The sequence below is a fragment of the Grus americana genome, chromosome 4, assembly GCF_028858705.1.
Source record: "Grus americana isolate bGruAme1 chromosome 4, bGruAme1.mat, whole genome shotgun sequence".
NCBI classification, from domain to species: Eukaryota; Metazoa; Chordata; class Aves; order Gruiformes; family Gruidae; genus Grus; species Grus americana.
The window spans coordinates 2,725,854-2,746,581 of record NC_072855.1 but is presented as its reverse complement, the minus strand read 5'-3'; the positions used below and the strand labels follow the sequence as shown (position 1 = coordinate 2,746,581).

General features: G+C 38.0%; 1 protein-coding gene across 3 annotated transcripts in view; it reads right to left on the bottom strand.

Annotated features, from left to right (window-relative positions):
• DNAAF9 (dynein axonemal assembly factor 9) overlaps positions 1 to 20,728 on the bottom strand; it is a 78,865-nt gene that overhangs the window by 16,331 nt on the left and 41,806 nt on the right. For all 3 annotated transcript variants that reach the window (XM_054823186.1, XM_054823188.1, XM_054823189.1), the window contains 9 exons: positions 19,142 to 19,245; positions 15,565 to 15,711; positions 11,643 to 11,731; positions 11,314 to 11,412; positions 10,930 to 11,047; positions 9,010 to 9,098; positions 7,548 to 7,706; positions 3,537 to 3,662; positions 1,499 to 1,536 (listed from right to left, as the gene is read on the bottom strand). In XM_054823186.1, the coding sequence (XP_054679161.1) occupies positions 1,499 to 1,536; positions 3,537 to 3,662; positions 7,548 to 7,706; positions 9,010 to 9,098; positions 10,930 to 11,047; positions 11,314 to 11,412; positions 11,643 to 11,731; positions 15,565 to 15,711; positions 19,142 to 19,245 (969 nt within the window). The remainder of the gene's footprint in view (positions 1 to 1,498; positions 1,537 to 3,536; positions 3,663 to 7,547; positions 7,707 to 9,009; positions 9,099 to 10,929; positions 11,048 to 11,313; positions 11,413 to 11,642; positions 11,732 to 15,564; positions 15,712 to 19,141; positions 19,246 to 20,728) is intronic.

The window sequence follows — 20,728 nt, the reverse complement described above, 5'->3', positions numbered from 1 at the left end:
ACCTTGCAACATGCAGAAATAATTCACTGCCAGACGAACATTCTTCTAACCTCTGGTATTTTTCCTTCTTTCAGTGTTTGGACCATAAGCAAATTAGCTATGCTTGTCCTAAGTATTTTCTAGTTCCTCCTTGAACAATGACAAATTCTCACCCAATCAGGGCTGTACAACTACATTTTTAAAAAAAAGATAGCTTTGAGTATTTTTATTTTTATTCTGTCATAAAACAAAAAGGCATGCTTGCATTCTTAACTTCTCAGTAGTTATTGATACTTTGCTATATTCTTAACATTCTCCCACTCTCTTCAGCTTCACCAATGATTATAATCAGGATAGTCGGTCACTTCCCCAATTTGTAGCACCAACATTTTTCTCCAAATAAGAATAAAATACTGATTTATATAATAGCACCTACAGACTTTCCAGCTTGTTCACAACTTCATTCTTTGGGTTCTTTTGGATTTCATTCTTTCGGGGTCCCTTCGCACATGAATAAGAGGTGGTGTAATTCTGGCAGCAAAACAAAGCTCTACAGAGTCTAAATAGCCACAAGAAGAGTGTGGCATCCTACTCTGACAACTGCATTTAAACGCAAACACAAAAATTAAGAGTCCTCCTGCAGTCACGCTGCAGTAACTATGGTCCGACAGCGACTTAAAAAAAATCTCAGCTGTCATTCGTCTACTCAATTTCAGGCTAAGCTTATAGTCTGCCTAAAATAAGGATTATCTGACTGGGGTGATCTGATCTCATATATACACACACCACACGTGCTGGTCTTAATGTTGTAAATCAGCTATACAATTGTTAAAAACAACTGTAAAGGTGCTGCAGCCAAATTTGCTTCTGCTCTTGAAACTTGAAGAACTTATTCAATGGCAGGCCAGGAAGGATGTGATCCCATTTAGGCCAGCAGCTGCTCTAAGTTCCAAGCCTGACAAGGAGGACAATACATGTCAGAGTCAAGATATAAAACTCAATACACAGGTAAGAAACAGTTCTTCTGCAAGTGAGCTTTTTTGTCTGCTGCAAGGTCAAATGAACCCTGCAAGGATCCTCCACATGGAATTAAGAGGAGGATAGGGGGAACAAGGTAACCAGCTCTTTTTTCCCTTTCTAAAATAGCAAAAAGGAGAGCTCCATTTCCTCGTGCCTCCCCAGAAGAGGATGGAACAAAAATCCAACGCATGCTGCTCCTAGATTAACAACACAGCACGAGTTCCAACAGTTCAAGGTAAGTAGTTTAACTCATGGTCTTAGGAAACCCACCCTCCATATGAGAATAACTAGAATACATCAAGCTCCGTAATCTTACATCTCCTCCAGGTACCTGTGGTGTTTAATAATGTAGGCAGAGAGAGATTGACTGTTCTCACATTTCTCACCTCCAAGAGTTTATCATGACCCTTTGACTATATGCATTTACAGTGCATTTATTTTTCCATATGGCTCAGCTACTTGTTCTGTATAGCTCAAAGTCAAGGAAAGTGACACGTACCTTGTGAACACTGGTCCAAGAACTTGGGAAAAAGAAGCCTAAAAAAACCAGAAGGTTTTATATGAAGATTGGATATTATTATTTAAGTAAAGCATTTACATTCACTTGGACACTGACAGCTAGAGTCTTACTATCCCAACCCATTTTCATGTTTTCTTTCTTCAACCCATGTAACTGGAACATCCCCATAGGTTATGTCTTTCAGGAACTCTTCCCCAAAAATCAGTTTTGCAGATGGTTTTAATTCTTTAATGGATTTAAGAGCTAATTTCCACCACACAATCTATTCTGTATTTTAGAAAATCAGAAAGGCTTCAATATTACTTTAATTCCTATTTAAACAATATTTTAAGCTTGCCCTAAAGAATTGTGCCTTCCAAACACGGCGGGACATCTTCATGGAAAGACTGTATGTACATAATGACTTCTGCACATATCGTACCAATTTCTGGTATTGTGTCAGACAAGCAACAATTAAAAAAAGTTCCAGAGGAAAGATAGTATTTTATCTGTTCCCCTTCAACTACCTCTCCCCTGCCCTGGCTTACTATTCAACATGGGGAGAAGCTTCACCCTAGGCTAGAAAGAGCTAGATTTCTACAGTCATGAACTTTGTAAGGCAGAGAAGAGTTTTAATTTTCTCGACTGCAGAAGTTTCAAGTCAGACATTAAAATCACTCTTCTCAATTCGCACAGTGAAATCGCCAAAGCTTCCCAACTGAAAGATTTGTCATTGGCAGTACATGGCTACTCGTAAGCTCTTATCAGAAGAAACTTCAAAGCGAGACACAAATAGTCTACAGCATAGGCTAAGCCTCTTCCTTCAATTGCTACTGCACTTCAGGAGACAAACAATGTTAGTCAAAGGATTGCAGGCTACTGCTGCTATAAATACTACTCAGTACCATGACCAGTAACACATTAGTAAGTTTTAAAAAAAACCCCCGCTAGGAATGGAACTTGTTCTTTCTGTAATTATAAGAAAGACAAGTTGAAACAGCACTCCGGCATCAATTCACCAATATTTCACGTAGTCTTTATTATTTATTTACAATCTTTGTCACGGAGACAAAAAGAAGCAGCAAGGTAATGTTTATTTATTGACTAGTGCAAAGTACAAGCAGCATATTGGTTAGTTTTTTAAAAACAGCTAGGAAGTTTAAGGAATGCACCGTTATAAAACAACTGGGCAGTTCACCTCTAAGCTGTGATGCACAGAGTTTTATCACCAATAGCAGCAATGCTAAGAACTCTGAAAATTTTAACTGCTTTAACTTACTTTTATCAAACCAGCTGCAAGGCATAATTGCAAAATTTAAGTATTACAGTTTTACAGATAGGTCTATGAAATTAGTTCCATGTTTGGTGAAGTGCAGAGCGCATACATACACCATGAAACAACAACCAAATCACACTATTTAAAAATGTCAGTGACTTGGCTTTGCTACCATTTCCTCCCCACCCTGTCTCTGCAGTAACCCAGGATATCAGATTTTAATACTTGCAATGCTTTTGCTTCCGTGCTTTGTCATTCTCTTCAACAAAACTTGGGACTGCTTCCCTAAGATCCGTATTTTAAATCTGTAAAGTCTTCATTTAACATCCAAAAATAGTGACACAATCAATAACCCAAACTGAGATGCACGTCTCCATTTTTAGTCACAGGCACAAAAAGATTGTAAGAAAAAGAATTTTTAAATAAAGCACACAGAACAGGACAGCTGATTGTCCAAATTTTACAAAGTCCTTAGCCAGAGTATACATAATTAAGCCGTGTGCTAATGACAATCTTTGTTTATTCTTCCACAAGCTTAACTTTTATTAATATTATATATAATTATATACCTGGTGGAAACCAAGTGTCATCATTATAAACCAAACAGCACTTCAAAGTTCATCCAAGATGGATTACGTAGTAGTTTTATAAGATTTAAGACTGTTCAATGGCATTTAACAATCATATATCTCTAATTATTATAAAAGTGATCTCAAACTTACATATCTATTTTCAAACTAGTAAAAATATCTTAAAGTATACCTATGTTCCATATAGCAACTCAGTGGCTCAACACAAGTATTAACTGCTCCAATGATGAAAGACGACTTCACATCTGGGTCAGGATGAGTTTGCAGAGCCTGTACAACATCAATAACATCAGTATATCTGTAAGAAAACAAAACGAAATGGGGTTTCAGGGAAACAGAACAGCATATTTCAACATCCAGTAAGAAATCAATTGCTTGCAAGAAGGTTAGATTTCTAAAAAAGTCTATCAAAATAGTTATAAAGCAGTTCAAAACATGGGAAATCCCGATAAATTAAGCTGACTGCAAGTAACATGAGAAATGAACTATTGACAACTACAGAGAAAAGCAGTATAAACTTTGCACCAAACAGCTGAAAAGTCCAGCTTTCAGGAAGCACAAAAAGCATAATGTAATACAAGCATGTTATCCCTTCTGCCAAGCATATTAATCACTAAGTATGATTCAAGTAAAAAAAGACATTAAAAAGCAATACCTCTCACTTATCAGCATTCTAATTTAAGCATGCTTCTATAATCAACAGGTCCATTTTTAATCAGTACTGCAGCCACTACTGTATTATACTTCTGTATGATAGCAAAGTTTAGGCGAACTTGAGTTTTTACTCCAGGTGTTTATTTCTCAGCCAGTTACAATCTTCTCTCAAAACTGTACTGTCAGTTATCAAGTTCGTGGACTATTTAGAGAACTCCAGCTACTTTAGAGCTGTCTATACCAACACTCAACTACCCAGAAAGAACAGAAACCCTATAATTAGCCATTCCTGAAGCCAGTGCTGCTATCAGAATAACAGTTATTTTGCACATCATTGGACTTTATATCACTCCTACTAACTTTAAGAAAAAATAATAATCTGTCTCTAACATGGAAAAAATTATGCTTTTTAGCACTATGGACCATAATGAAGAAAATAATAAGGTCCATATATGTGCCCTCAGTGAAAAAGATGAACACTTGGTAGCCTGGAACCAAAACCATTCCAGCCAGGTTAGGGTAGCACTTCCCTCAAGTTAGTTTATATTACCTGCTAATGACTCAGAAACAGAGTGGGCAAACATACTGCAGATGATGTTAGTTCTCAAATGCTACACTTGAGATGGAAATGTCAAACAGATGGCTCAGAGTCTTCACCTTTATTCCACAAGAAAACTGGCATTTATCTGAAATATGTTAACCAGTTTTACTTCAATATCGCCTGCTGTATCAAGTGAATAGCGTATTTTTGACAGCCTGCTTTCTGCTAGTAGTTTTAGCGCTCATAATCCCAAAATCATAGAACAGTATAGGTTGGAAGAGACCTTTAAAGGCCATCTAGTCCAATTCCCCCGCAGTGAGCAGGGACATTTTCAACTAGCCCAGGTTGCCCGAAGCCCCGTCCAACCTGGCCTTGAACACTCCCGGGGATGGGGCATCCACCACCTCTCTGGGCAACCTGTTCCAGTGTTTCACCATCCTCATTATAAAAAAATTTCTTCCTTATATCCAGTTTGAATCTCCCCTCTTTTAGTTTAAAGCCATTGTCCCTTGTCCTATCACAACAGGCCCTGCCAAAAACTCAGCCTTCTCCTCATCCGTTGTCACCAGTTTGCCAGTCTTGCTCATCGGGCGGTACGCTTTCTTTGACCTTGCTTTTCTGGCTGACGTACCTGTAGAAGCCCTTCTTACTATTCTTTGCGTCCCTGGCCAAGTTCAGCTCCATTCACATCTTGGCCTTCCTGACCCCATCCCTACGTAACTGGGCAGCATACCTATACTCTCCCCAGGATACCTGTCCCTGCTCCCGCTGCCTGATCATTTCCTTCTTGCCCTTTAGTTTGACCAGCAGGTCTTGACTCAGCCATGCCAGTCTCTTGTCTTCCTTGCCCGATTTCTTAAACCTGGGGTTCGAGAGCTATTGTGCTCTATGGGGCCTACAGGAAAGCTGGAGAGGGACTGGTGACAAGGGCAGGGAGTGACAGGCCAAGGGGAATGGCCTGAAGCTGCAGGAGGGCAGATGGAGATGAGATGTGAGGCAGAAATCCTTCCCTGGGAGGGTGCTGAGGCCCTGGCACAGGGTGCCCAGAGAAGCTGTGGCTGCCCCTGGCTCCCTGGCAGTGTTCAAGGCCAGGTTGGATGGGGCTTTGGGCAACCTGGGCTAGTGGAGGGTGTCCCTGCCCATGGCAGGGGGTGGGACTGGATGGGCTGTGAGGTCCCTTCCAACCCAAACCAGCCTGGGATTCTATGAAAGTTCTTAAAGCTCTGCCAGCTCTATTCTGCTCCCTTGTCCCTGAGGGTGGTTTACCAGGGGGTCCTATTGACTAATTCCTCGAACAGCTGGAAGTTTGCTTTCCTAAAATTCAGGATCATGACTTTTTGCCTGACCCACATCCCTCAGGACTGCAAACTTCAGGAGTACGTGATCACTGCAGCCCAGGCTGCCTCCAATCTTGACATCACCAATTAGCTCACATGCATTGGTGACCAACAGGTCCAGTATCGCATCGCCTCTGGTAGGGCAGTCTATTACTTGGCTTAAGAAGTTATCAGAACATACCATATGAGAAGTGATGTGCATAAATTGCATAAATATTTATTTGGATAGCAACTCGTATGCAATATTGCCTCTCTTTCATCTTATTTTTTATCAACCAGAACTTTGAAAGTTTGTGTCACATTTTTTGTAGCCAATATTGCCAAAGAATCAAAGCAAGGACTACCAGAAGTGCAAAGAAAAAGCAAGCATCTACGCACACAAAGATGCTAAATACTTGCAAAAAAGCCAAAATTGGTTCTTATGCTTACTGTAGCACACTCATTCTCTGCTTAGAAAATTCAATAAGAGTCACAGTGGCTTAGGCTTTTAAGTTTCTGTTTGGAGGAAAAAATATTGCAAACTGAATGGACCATTTAATTCTGGAAACTATGAATTTATTAAAGACTTTCTAGCACTCACTGATCTTTCAAAAGTTTAAGGTACTGTAAAGCACTTGAGAGATATAATTATAGCCTTTATGTCACAGCACATCACACTTCCTAAAATTAATTTCTGTTCTGAAGCAACTCAAATTAAAATTTACCAAAATGCGCTCAGTCATCTAATGCCTTAAAGACAAGGGATCTTCCTCTGAAAGAAATAGGGAGGTGCTCCACCCCCACTTTTCATCAAAACAATTTCAACGTTGTCACAAACTTTCAAGGAAAATTATACATGAAAGGTAGGGCGAGAACTCAGCTAACATGCTTTTCTACATTCTGTAAAGAGTTGTGCATTTATTCCATGGTTTTTTGTTTTGTTATCAGCAAAATACAGGTCTGTTGGGGAAAAAAGTAGCAATGATACATTTGTGTACTAACAAGGACTACAACACACAACACTCCCTCTAAATATTATGATAGCCCAGGTAATATTCAGTAATATTCATCTGCAGCTCTGGCGTGCAAGTTGCAACACAATCTCAAGCTCTCTGTGCTCTGTTGCCCTCATCTGTTTCTATGCCTTTAAAGACACAACCAGTACTGCTGAAGTCTTTAAAGACTGATAACCAGCATGAAGAAGTCTCACCAGCCTTTGAAGGGCAAATATCTCTCTTTCCAAGACCTCTGGGGGGGGAGAAAAAAAACCACCCCAAAAGCAAACCACACACAGCTGCACCAATAAAAGAAATGCCATTTAACAACAGTCTGAGATGCAGCTGGAAAGAACAAGAAAACTTCTTTTGAGAAGCCAAAAATCACAGTTAATCTTCTAAATAGGGAAGAAGAACCAAACGCAGTCCTTCCTTCCATATGACTGAAGGAAGACTACAGACACCTTTTTTCCAATGGAGTAACAAGCAATAAAATTAACAGGTTGCAGAAAAGCTGAGTTTAGTACGTATGTAAAACAGAATTCAGAGTACCACACACTAGCACATAAATTTGACTGCTTCAGAGCGATGGGAAAGTTTAAAAATGCCTTGGAAATAGGAAGGGAACAGAAAATCCCTTATTCTACGTGATAGTTCAAATGGTTTCCAACATTTACCCTTGCAAGACCACTAAGAGACGCTTGTTCTTCTTAGCGTAAGTGGACTGACGGACACTGTGGTTTTGTTGAGCCTCCACGACACTGGAGAGGTAACGCTGGAAGTGGGTTGCACTGAAACATTCAGGACTATCCATAGTTTGCCGATAAACTATCCACCTAAACAACAGAAAACAAGGAAAGAAGTTAATTTTCTATGACGCAATAGTTCTGTTTTCTTTTTATTTTGAACCAACAGACCAAAAAATAAAATTGACAAGCCCTAAGATTCCGCATCTCTCATACCACATGGGAAAGAGGAATTTACTTGGCTTTCTATCATTTCAGCATAAGCACATTCTTTACATTACTGCCAAAAGGTTTTGTGGTTTTTTGTTGTTGTTTTTTAATAAAACAATGTACACCAACTTCTTCAAAGCTGCACATCATATGAGTAATTCTGATCTTTGTTAGTGGTACAGTAAACAAAAATTATATTAATCCAATTCAAAAGACTCTGGGCATGAAAATATTTCACTGCAAAAATAAAAATAACAATGACATTTGCAGGAAAACATGATGAAATGTATTATTACAGAACATTCAAAAGTCACCTTACATGTTTGCCCTAAAAACAGAACCACAAAAGTGTTCTGAATCAACTTGCTAATAGCAAGACACTGAGTTAAAAGTAACACAAAAACCCCAGTCCAGAACATTACTAAGATTAAATGCTAAGTTGTTTGGCTGTAAGATTTAAAAGGATAAGAATTTCTTTTTATTTTCCAGAAGCCATATCAACACACTGAATAGCAAATTCTTACAGTAGATTTATCTTATTGCCATACAATAGATGTCCTGAATATATCTCCTGCTATTGTAGAATAGAAATCAGGTCAGATTAAAAACAATGCTGCAGCAAGGACTGTTGGTATAGTCTTTTCTACAAGAAAAATCCATTTTAGACTCACTACCACAAGTCAATAAAGTAAGCTCTTCGCCCATTTCCTTCAAGTTGTGTCAACTTCATGCTTGCTTAAGGCAGGGTTCATTTGGCCCTTCTAAGATTATTCTTAATTGTTTGCAGCATCAATGATAGTTCCAGACACATGTCATAGATCTCTGGCGTTACCTGTGGTATTCCTAATATGGAACATCAACAAAGAAATCTCCTGTGCTATTTTCCTTGTCTAAATGTCTAAATTCTAAGGGCAAACCTACCTAGCATAACACAGTTAGATGAGATACCTGAACTAACAGAACTGAATATACCCTACCCTACGGTGTGATCTGTAGAACTAGTTAAGGTGCCTCATAATATTTACTGAATTTATTCTTATAACACATCTGTTTACAAATTAGAAACTGGGATATTAAAATAAATAAAATGAAACACTGATAGTTTAATTTCCTTCATGCTGAACAGTTCTGTGGTGATTAGTATGACCACTGCTTTGGACTGTAAAACCAGAACTGTACAAACCTTCCATGCTCCTTGTTAAAAGTTACAAGAAAAGCGCACAGATCGCTGCAACGACATCCTGGAAGACCAGTTATAATGGTGATAACCACCTAAAACACAGGGTACAAATAAGAAGCAGGGCAAATTGAAGACTAGAAACGAGCTACAACAATTGCATACACATAAGGCTTCTATCTTGATAAAATCTTAAGTCTAAATGCAAAATTAAGTGACACTAACCACAGAAAGAGCAAGATAGCGTAGAACTGTAATTGTGTTTATGCAATTACTTGGATATGCATCATTTTAGAAAGATGCCTTTTCTCTTGGTTTTCATACCTTAAATACAGTGAAAGGATAATTAACAAATACAGCAAACTATTATCAAAACCTTTACATTAAAAATCTAGTCTGCAGTATTAATGCAAATGTCAGACAACACACTGCAAGAGACACAAACAGGTTTCCTATGACAAAAAGGGTACGTTCACATTCATAGAACAGTATTTGAGCAAAAACATTCAAAAAGCAACGGTGTACATCAAACAAAGAGTAACTCTAGGTTTTTGATACTGACCTGAGCATGCTATACACAAAATTTATTCCAGCAAAGCTGCATTTTGAGTAGGGTTGGTAAGAGGCTGCACAATAACAGCTCTAACATACCAACAGCTTTTCTGCATAAAGCACCTCTGCTTCCATTACATGTGTTTCTTGCGGTATTTAGACAGGGATCATAGCAAAGGAACACTGAAAAGCAGTCAGAGCATCTCCCCAAAGTGTGTGTATATATCTATTTCGACACTATATACTGTAGTCTGCTACAGAAGTAAGCAGGTGAGCTTTGGAGGAAACACAACTGAAACAACTCTCTGTGCTGAACTTGACTTAAGAAATTACGTCACATTGGTAACCAGTCATCACGCTGCATATCATCCTGCCACTAACAGACAAATTACCTCTTCCAGTTTCTAACTACATGATAGCCAGCTGCAGGCTATTTGCTTCTTATCCTCAAAAATCACTTTTGGATGCTCACAGAAAATGAGTAGTCATGATATTAGAAATAGAGAAGTAACTCAGAAAAATCAGAGGTACTAAGTGTGCATGTTCTAAAGAACTGGGTATGAACATTGTAAAAAGATTTTTCTTTCTTTTTCTTTTTTAAACATACACAAAGACAGCTAAATCAACCTTAAAATCAGATTTAAAAACATTAATAAGAGTTTATTAATTAATACTTAATTTAGGTGTCAGTATGGTCTCTGAATTACATCCCAGGAAATAAGTCTGCCACCGTATTGCAATATTCAAAGAGAAAGACTATATTCCTGTTGCTTTGACTTTCCTGCTTACAGCAGGTTTCAAATGTTGGAAAGTTACAAGGAAATATTTTCTCTGAAAATGCTATTTAAAGCACTCCTTAAGTTTGACAGTTGTTATTGCCCCTATAGAGAACTGAGTGTTCTACAGATAATATCAGCAAATGTTAAACATCATGTGCTACCTCTATGCTATTTAAAGGACTTCTATGTTCCAGAGAACAATTCAGTTAAATTATTCAGCAATTCATAAAAACAAGCTACTGCTTTAGGGCTAACTGTTTCTGGACATTAGAGAAAACCGTTCACTTGAAGATCTACGTCTCATTTTCTGCTTCTCTTATCAGGCTGAAGGGCCATTAGTGCTTCCAAAAGATTGTTTAAATGAGAACAAAAAAGTAAGTAATGCAATCAGGAAAACAGGGCAGAGCGATTTATTCTAAGAAACAGACTTGAAGCAAGTTCAGTGTGAAATGGTGGTACTGGAGAAGGAGGCAGAGCACAGCTAAACATACATCTGTACTTACTACATTACCTGCAAAAGAACTAGTGACAGAGAGAGTAATTGCTAAAATATTCTATACTAGGGGTAGGAAGTACTGTTGGGTTGCTTCCTTACCTTATCGCTTTCTGCTTTGCTGTCAGGAATGATTTCTGACTGTTGCAATAAAACAGGAAGATGTGCTCTCATTATTGGCTCGTGACTGACGCTGCTGACTGTAAAGTGTTGCACAAACCTTTCAAAAAGAAAAGTTTTCTTTTCTTACAATCAAGACCAAAAGATTTCATTCATATAAATAGTTGGGAAATTACTAAAATAAGATTGTTAAAATGTCACACAGAGGCTTCCTAGAGAGGAAATAATTCATCTCAGAATAAAAATATCTCATGTGAAGACATAGTTATTAAATAAGCAATTTTTAGAGCAGTATTACATCTACCAAAATATTTTTGTATTATTGCTGACAAAACTGATCCCTTGAAAACAAAAATAATTTCTCACCTCTCTAATTCTGGAAGAGCAGCAGATATTTTCAGCTCCCTGCATCTTTCCCCAGAAGGAAAAGACAAGGCGTTAAATAGCTTCTGAACACTGGAATGCCTAAAACAAGCAAATGTAGTGGTTAGTTAAAGGAGAAACCTAGAAATTTACCTTCTTTAAAGCCAATGGCTACATAGTGACTAGTACAAAAAAATAAAGGGAGTGTTGCACTAAGAATGCAGCAATTCCTTTCTGAATCATTATCAAAACCTTCAATGAGTGACAGGATTTTTCTGATTATAGCACATAGTTAATGTATAATTGTACTGGAGTAAGTGGCATGAACTTACAGTCTCTTTTGCTCCACAGACAGGAATTCTTCCTGGACAACCCTTAAAGATAATCCTGAGTTTGTCTGGTTTTGCCATGAAGAAAAAACCTGGAACGAACCAGACATACAAATAAGCGTCACTATTTTGCAAAATTTGTTTTGAATTTATTTAGGATTTATTTTTGTTCACCTAAAAAAATACACACATTTTAACTAGCCACTAAATATTTCACAACATTGGTTTTGCTGCAAGAATTCAAAATATGGAAGAAGTCTCCATAGCTTCTCTTTGGCTAAACTGGAACTGCTTTATGAAGTAACTTTACTGAAATGGTCCAGTTTACCCCAGCTTTGAAAATGGAGGGAAAAAACCCTAGGAAAAAAATTTACTCACCAAAGTAACAGTACCATTCACGTGTGCCTTTTAGTCATAGCATACTTCACTGATAAAAATGCCACGTATTTATAGTCCAACTGCTGTACAGCAGGAACTGAATTCATATGTCTCTTAAGTAGTATTGTAATTTTCAGGAGGTAAGATTGCAGCAATCATTTCTAGAAATTTAAGAACAGCTCTGTTCCCTCACAAAAGGAGCCCTTCGTTTCTCTAGGGAACAGTATTTTGGCTCACATTCTATTGCTCTAGCCAAGTCACATTAATATGAATGGCACTCTGAACCTAGAAATCAGATTCAGATGAATCACACAGTCATTTAAGTGTTCGGTATTTCCCTTCTTTTAACAAGGCAACGGCCATTGTCATTTTTCACAATAATTTGCTACAAGACAAAACAACTGGGGGGGAAGACTGCTTTCCATTAACAAATTGGCGTCCTAAAAACACAAGGGTACCGAGATAAAAAAACATCAAAATAAAATAAACTTTTGATATTAACAATGACAATATTGCTTGTGCAGAAAGATCCACACAACCAAACAACCAACCACTTCAAAACATATATAAGAGACTAAGGAAAATGCCTACAAGGGATGGAAAGAAGGACCGGTCAACAGAAAATTGTATTCTTTATTCCTAGCCCTTTGACTTCTAAAGTGAAAACACAGGTCAGACTGAGACAGAACTCAATTGAAATAAATTGGTCCTTTTTGTGTAACTTGCTGAACATTTAAAAGAAGAGCTTCTATGGCATTAGAGAAGGTGAAGAAAACCAGAGAAATCAATATATCCCAAAGCCTAAGCAAATTTTCCTCCCCTACCAGTTAGTGAGGATGTGAGAGGTACTGTCCTGTCTTCGTGGGATCTGCAAATCAGATGCCAGTTCTGCGTGCTCCAAATCTTACAACCGTCTCACTTGCAAGAAATTTAATACATTCAGATCTGGAGGGGCGAGTAATTGCCGCTCCCTATTTCAAAGAGGCTTGGCATAATTAAAGCCTAGGTCCAGTAAGCAAGGTATCATGACATGTGATTGTGGAAGAGTAAAACTAGTACCTACATTTTAGTGAATCTTTGTAACTACAGGTCTGTGGAATGACTACTATGTCTGTGTGACTTCAACGGCATGCAGACTTTTAGAAAAAATTTTGGAGGGAATTGATAAATACCTGAAAGTAAATACTAACAAAATACAATAATATGTTTCCATGGCTTACTCAATCAGCTACGCTTGATCTTATGAACAGTTTTCATTCATGAGATGACATCTTCAAAACAAAAGACACATTTCATCTACTTGAACGTGAGCAAAGCAACTGGTATAATGCCAGATGAGAAATTTTTAAACTGCAGAAATTGAAACTCAGTATAGAACTGTTCGGCAAAAAGCTAACTCAAGAGAAGATCAGAATAAATAGCACCAAAATAAATTAAAAAAAACCCCAACAAAACAAACAACCAAAAAATCCACAGCAGAAAGCTGGGGACATTCCCCAGCAGAGTTGCTTAGGGAATGCCCCGTGACACATTTTGCAATAAATTTGGCATAGACTGAAGTGAATTGACAGCATTTTGGGGAACTAAACTGGGAGACGGTCTGCACAGCATTGAGATGCTTCATAGAAAAACAGATCAAATTGTAAGAATGGAAGAAACAGAAAGAAAAATAGGAGGAAGGTAAGTATGAAAGCAAGAATGAGTACACAACATTTCTAGAATCAGCTGGAGTATCAGGAGGTAGCAAAAGAGAAAGGACCTGAAGAGGTTTCTCAAAAAATAAGCATGATCTATTAAATCAAGGCAGCAGTGAAAAGTAAAGGCAAATGAAGGGTACCTCTGAACATTCTTAGAAGAGAGAACTATTACTGTCTCTGTACAAGAAACAAATACCCTCATCTCAGATACTACATGCAGTTTGGGTATCTACAGCCAAAAACCAGATCAAAAGAAAAGTATTACAATGATCAGAAGAAAAGAGAACTTTTTATAAGCATAGATTAAAAAGGATCTGGGGTTTTTTTTACTAAGCCAAATAAGCCAGAAAGAATAGGTCCAAAATTTCTGAATACCTCAAGGATGTCCACTGGTAGAGCAAGAGACAAAAAAAAACAGATATAAGAGCAGACCTAATAAAATAGGCTGAAAATTCAACACCAAACAAAATATTCCCAACCACTCACATAGTGGAACAGTGGGAGGAATCTAAACACTTAAGGTAAAAGGAGGAGAAATTTTATGGTAACATTAAAACTACCAGTGGGGACTACTCACTGAGCTAGGTGGTCTTTTCCAGTCCAGTGTTATGATCGCATACTAAAACCCTTGTGAAGTCCTAAAATCTCCAGGCTCATTTCCTCAAAAGTGCTATTGTTATAGAGGTTTTGTTTAGTAAAAGCCTCTGCATTACAATGCATGAAGCCAATCTACTAAGAGAATAATACAATGCCATATGGGATATTTAAAGACTTTAACAAAACTTCCCTAAGGATCATGATCCAAATGTGTCTAACCACAAGAAAAAACCACAATAGAACCTCTGCCACTACATACAATTGCTGTAGCCAATTATACACCAGTGCTACAGTTAAAAAGCAACTACTAGAAAACAAGCTTTTAGAGCCCTCACTGCCTTCAGAAGACAAAATGAAAGCACATGGTGAGCATTAACGAGCAACACAATCACCAGAAATGCATACACAAGTTTCTCACACACGCAAGCTCCTAAGATCAGGAGTAATAATGCTCCTGGGAAGGTCTACATGGCAGGGCAGTCCACTGCATGACAATCTCGAGTCTGCAAGGCAGATGCCATAAGTGTCACAGAGAATCAGAGTTTCTGGTTGGAAGAGAACCTCTGTAGGTCTCCAGACCCACCTCCTGCTCAAAAGCAGGACTATTGCTGGCACTACAGATCAGCTCAGCCATGACTTTGTCCAGTCAAGTTTTCAAAATCTTCAAAGGTGGAAATTCACTGTCTGGGTGACAGGTTCCAGTCACTGCACCAACCTCCTACTAAGATCCAGTCTGAATCTTCAAACCTGCAATCTATGGTTACTGCCCCTTGTTATGTTATCTGCCACCACTGAAAAAGTTACCTGTTACAGTCCTTCATACTGCAGCACCCTGATTTTATATACAAGATAAGTAGCCTCAAAAATCACATCAGCCATCTCTCTTAATACCCTCTGTGAATGCCATCCAGCTTCATAGAGGAGGTTTTCAAGGTATTTCCTAATTTGATGCACCCTCAGTATTAACTGCCCCTTCTCCTTTCTAAACTGTGCTTGTTCACCAAGATGTAGGAAAAAGTTTCGCTTGTGAAGACTGATGCAAGAAAGGCCTTGAACTTTAACCTTTCCTGTATTTACTTATCAGGTGACAAGCTTTAGTGGCTCAACATGAGAAATAAACCCCTTCTTTCCAAATCTAATCAGTGAAGACAGACATCAACAAATTTACCCTTGCCTCTCATCTGAAACACAAAGAATAATTGTGTGATTTTCCCCCAATCCAACAGGTTTTTTTTTTTTTTTCCCCACTTTACCTGTGAATAAAAAGCTTTATAAATCTTTGTTTTGGGGAAAAGTGCAATCATCAAAAAGTTGTTCCGGGTATGGAATTCAATTGGTAGATGAGCAAGAAAGGAACTTTTGATATCTATGAAGAGAGCTGCAACAACACTGGTTGAATCCTAGAAAAGGAAGAAACAGAACAAATTATAATTAACAGTTATTGAAAGTGGAAAAAAAGGCTTAATACATTGAACAGTGGAGATCAGGAGAGAACTACTACCATCATAGCTAGGCACACGTAAAGATCTGAACATTCATTAGCATGCATAGTGCAGGTATGGAGTGGAAGGATCAAATACAGCCACTTACCGTACTCCTCAGTTTCTACTTTGCAGCTATTAGAGTTATCATAAGCTTTAAAGAAAGCATCTGAGATTGTTCTAAGCACCTAAGCTCTGTCTTGTCTTGAAAAGAAAAGCTTGCATTTTAATATCTACTCTTTCCCTTCTGTCAGACACTAGACCTTTAGCCCTTTCCTCTGCTAATGCTTCACAGCAGAGCCACCCTCACCTATAGCTACATATCTCCTCTGACACAGATACCCTGGAAGAATGAATGAAATGTCAGCTAAAAAGATTAGGAGGACGGCATGGTGCTATTCCAAACTTTTTTTTTATACCATACTCTTGAGTTTCTGACCTGAAAGGAACCGTGCTGCAAAGAGATACAGCTATCAGGCCTGCAATTTAAAGCATAGGTCATTTGCACATTGGAAGTTTCTCTCAGATTCTTTAATGAGCACGACTTCTGCTAAATCTATTGCTTCTTCACCTGAATTATGTCTTCACCAACAGGAAGCTGAAGCCCTCAAGATCAGTCTCCCTCAGAAGCACTGAAGTCAGCTTGTCCAATTTTTGTTGTGATAAAACAACACCTGACTCCTGGTTTTCTGAATGCAAGATAGGCATTTATGTACAACTTTGCAGGATGCTGAAGTGTTTTATGCTCAAGCTTTGACTTGTAACTCTTTTCACACCAAACCATTAGAAAAACAGTAGAATTCAGCAGCATGAAACATCCCTGGAAAATGCGAATTCCACTACTCAGGGTTCAAATCACAAACTGAGTACCATCCATCTCCCTTTCAACAGAAGTGGGCAAAGAACTTTACTTACTAATTTTTGAGAAGAAAAAGTTCAAGTTGGAGAACACTTACAGAAGAATTGATAATTCAGAGACATTTGCAAACAGACTCTCTACCCTTTACTGAGGGATTAATGATAAAAGTAATCTTCCCAAAGTCATTGAGGTTACTGAAGAACATGCAAAAATGTTCTTCTAAGAGACAATTTCTCTTAAGAGAAAACCAACTTCCCTTAAGAGAAATCAACTTTGGGAACACGGTCCACAGACCCTGGATTCTGCAAGATAGCTTGCAGATTTCATGAAGAGTGACTAAAAGGCCAACTCAAACATGCTGCAATCTGCACGCAAAGTGTCTAACAGAATGTGCTCCTCCTCCTGGAAAATGTTTAGGGTTCCACAAATTGAAAAAAGCTGAAAAGAAGCAGCAATAATCCCCACGGACATAAGGTTAAAAGAATCCATTTCCAAGTTTTACAAGATGTTATTGTGAAATCTAAGTATTACTTAATATTTGTTCACTTGATTAATGGCCAAAAGGAATGTTGGATGCAGGTACTTACAAGCTTCAATACTTGGCCTTAAATAAGACTGAACCCAAGCACATAGCACCTTGAGCTCTATACAGTAAAGATGCCTTCATACAATGTAACGAGACACTGAACAGCAACAGAAAAAAAGAGAAATAAACCTTGGAGTCTGGAGACTGTGTGGCAGTGCGGCCTGTTGGGTTTTCTTTTACACCCTTGATGGCTGGTACTAAGCTAGAATAATGCTGCCTTACGAGATGGAAGATGTGTATTTGACTCTGATAAGATTGGGATGGCTTCTGCTTTAGACCTTCGTAGTACAGTTTTGTGAGGAATCTGCCCTGTCCTCCAGCACTCGATGCCTATGAGCGTCAAGGACTTCAGGAGCTCAGGTGGCAACTAGGTGCCCGGCATCTCAGAACAGAGAAGCCTACAGCACGTGTTGGAGGCAAAAGTGCAGACGTTTTCAAGTTAGAAAGAGAAGCATCTAGCAGGCATGGCGATACGGCTGCTAAGAAACTGTACTTTGCATCACTTAAAGTCTTTGTATCATTTATTTTAATCCTATCATTTCATTACCCTTTCTTTTACATCAATATTATTGTTGCAATAACTTTCGGAAAAAGCATACTAACAATTACCCTTCTTCTCCTGTCACTTCTTAACATTTTAAGCTCTCCACCCTTGTATTATGCCAAGTCAAGTAGAACAATAAAATGCTCTCTGTCAAGGTTTAACTTTACACAAAAATCTGGCATCTGTTCAAGAATGATAGCCAGGTCCCATAAATAGCTAGTTTCATGAAAGTGAGTGTCTTGACTCAAACAATAGAAGGAAGGTCAGTGTTAAAATAGCTTCTTAAACTACTAAGGGGCAATCAATATCATATACAAGAAAAGGCAGCTAAGGTAAGATTCTCTCCACTGTTGTGCTTTCATCTCAATTGAATCACACACTTTTATTGTATTTTACTGGTTTCCTCCATTATATGATGAAATCACAGCAACACAATGCTTTCTGGAGGTCACTAAAATGTCTAATACTGTACCTGAGGAAAATAGAAACTAAAGGAAACTGAGATTTTTTTTTTTTTTTCAGTGCTTAGGAAACAATAACCAACCAAAATAATCTCTTTTCCATTCTGAAAAAGTGATAGTTAACCGAGCAGGTCTGCCTTGAAGAGGAAAAAAAAAAAAAAAAAAAAAAAAAAGAGCTGAGTTGCCATCGTTAACCTTACTCTCAATTCCCACTAGGCAAAACTATTAGCGTAGCAAGTTGACCAAGTGAAGTGATATAAGTTCATCACAGGAATGGCAAAAGCCTACAGTAAAAGACACAATGTTAGGTGTAATTACTCAGACTATGTGTAATTACATGCAACATGCCTTTCCTTCTCGCCTCTCAGCTTGGGAAACACGAACCAGTCATTCCCTTCACCCTGTCAGTTACACAACACTCAACGACAGTAGACAGACGCTGCTCGTGACCTCTCCAGAGATAAGCAGTACGCTGCCACGAACATTTGACTGAAGGTTAAATATATTTTGAACAGAAGGCAGCATTTCACCCTCCAATACGCCATATGACTTCACAACACCTTGAATTTTTCTCTATCTATCACTTAAGACTGCTAGATGTTTTATGAGTGCTACAATTCTGCAATTTTTCTTTTAACAAAAAGCGATTTTCCATGCTATTAAGACCATATTGATAACTCAAGTCTAATACAAAATTCTCTTCTCCTTACAGATTAGCTACTCAGTAATTGCTAGCTAACCAATACCAGAAGTGTAGACATTAGCATCAGTTATTACATTTTTACACACACATTTGTAAAACTGCAACTGAAATCAAAACTTTGTACTGGTACCCTACAGAAGCATTGTTAAAAATTTATAAGAAGTTTATGACAGTAGGAAGAAAGAAAAATACTCACCCCATCATAGAGAGAAATGGAACTCATATGGTTCTTTGAAATGGAAATGCTGCCATGGTGGGGATCAGAAAAGAGAATGCCATCTGAAAAGAAGTACAATTTGCCTAGAATTTGAAAGAAAAAAAAGATTGTTTTAGGTATATATCGATATTTCAGCATCATGTATTGAATGCCTCTTCTTTCTGAGGAAGAAATCTATGTTCTTGCAGAAGTTTGTTAGGTTTATCATGCAGTACGTTTGAGTAAAGATTTGGGATAGTATCTAGAAAGCATTCAGAGCACAACCATTCAATCTTCACTGGATCTCACTATCAAGGGCAGGAATCACGACTATGATTGCATTTGACTTAATCTTATCCCCTGGAGCCCACATATTCAGAACAACTGAAAACATAAACACCATAACGAGTTGGTCAGATTTTCAGCAAAATGCCAATATACTAACACATACCATGCAGACAGTAAAAAAAAAGACAGTTTTCCTTTCACTTCCTGACCAAGACAAAGTTTAAACCAGAAAAGCCCTTTACCTGCAGACTTGCATTTTATTTTGCATATAAACACAACTGTTAATAGGCTAGCAATTTCCCTGCAAGCTAAAAATCTAGTGACAGCCAAGAGAGACATGGCATTCATTCTGTTGCCATTTTTCTTGGCATTTTACAGACACTTTGGTTCTTAACAAACCTGCATGATCAGGGAAAGCAGCGGGAAAATGAGAAACAGAAAGGCTAGATGGTATAATGGATAAATCCAAAATTCCACCAAAGTGCTAGAAACTCACTTCAGCAAAAAGCTAATTTCTGACAGTCATAAGAAAACCATGAACAAATGACTACAGCAGGATCACCATTAAAAGCTGGACCATGCTTTAAAAGCAGGCTCACATCCCGTACAGGGAAGCATGTGAGTTGGCAAAAGGGAAAGGTTAAATATTCTCTTTTAAAAAAAAAAGAAAAGACAAAAAAAAAAAAAAACCAGCATTACTCAGAGTTATGTTTCAAAAAAGCAAAGCCAAGCAGCAAAGTAATTAAAACATGACTGCACGTCTAGCTCAATCTATTAAACAATGCTGAGCAGAAATAATAAAGAAACTAAGATGTTCTCCCCTGAAACAGCAACTTAAAGTAAGATCTTAAGGCTTCGTTTTAATAAAAAAGGGCTTGATACGAAATCAAATCACCATAAAAACATACTGGCTCTGCTAACTATGAACATAACTAGAAGCTTCAGTCTAAACCGGTTAACAGAAGAATTACACTGGGGAGACAGCTACTATTAAATTGGGAAGCACTACAATCACAAATTCAACGTCCAAATTCAGAGCAAGTAGAATGGAGGCAAAGCCATAGATAATTACACAGATGTGAAGGTTTTATAGTTTACATATACAAGATGTTGATCGCTGATGCTTCCAGTACTCACAAAATACAAGCCACAGCACAGGTACGTGAGAGTGGTCAAGGAAGAAAAATGAGAAATACAACACCTGAAGCACATTTCTGTCAAATCTCACAGAATATCACACTTCACAGAGAATGTGTCAATGGGGAAAGAAAGGAAATCAGAGATGTTAATTCTTTTGTA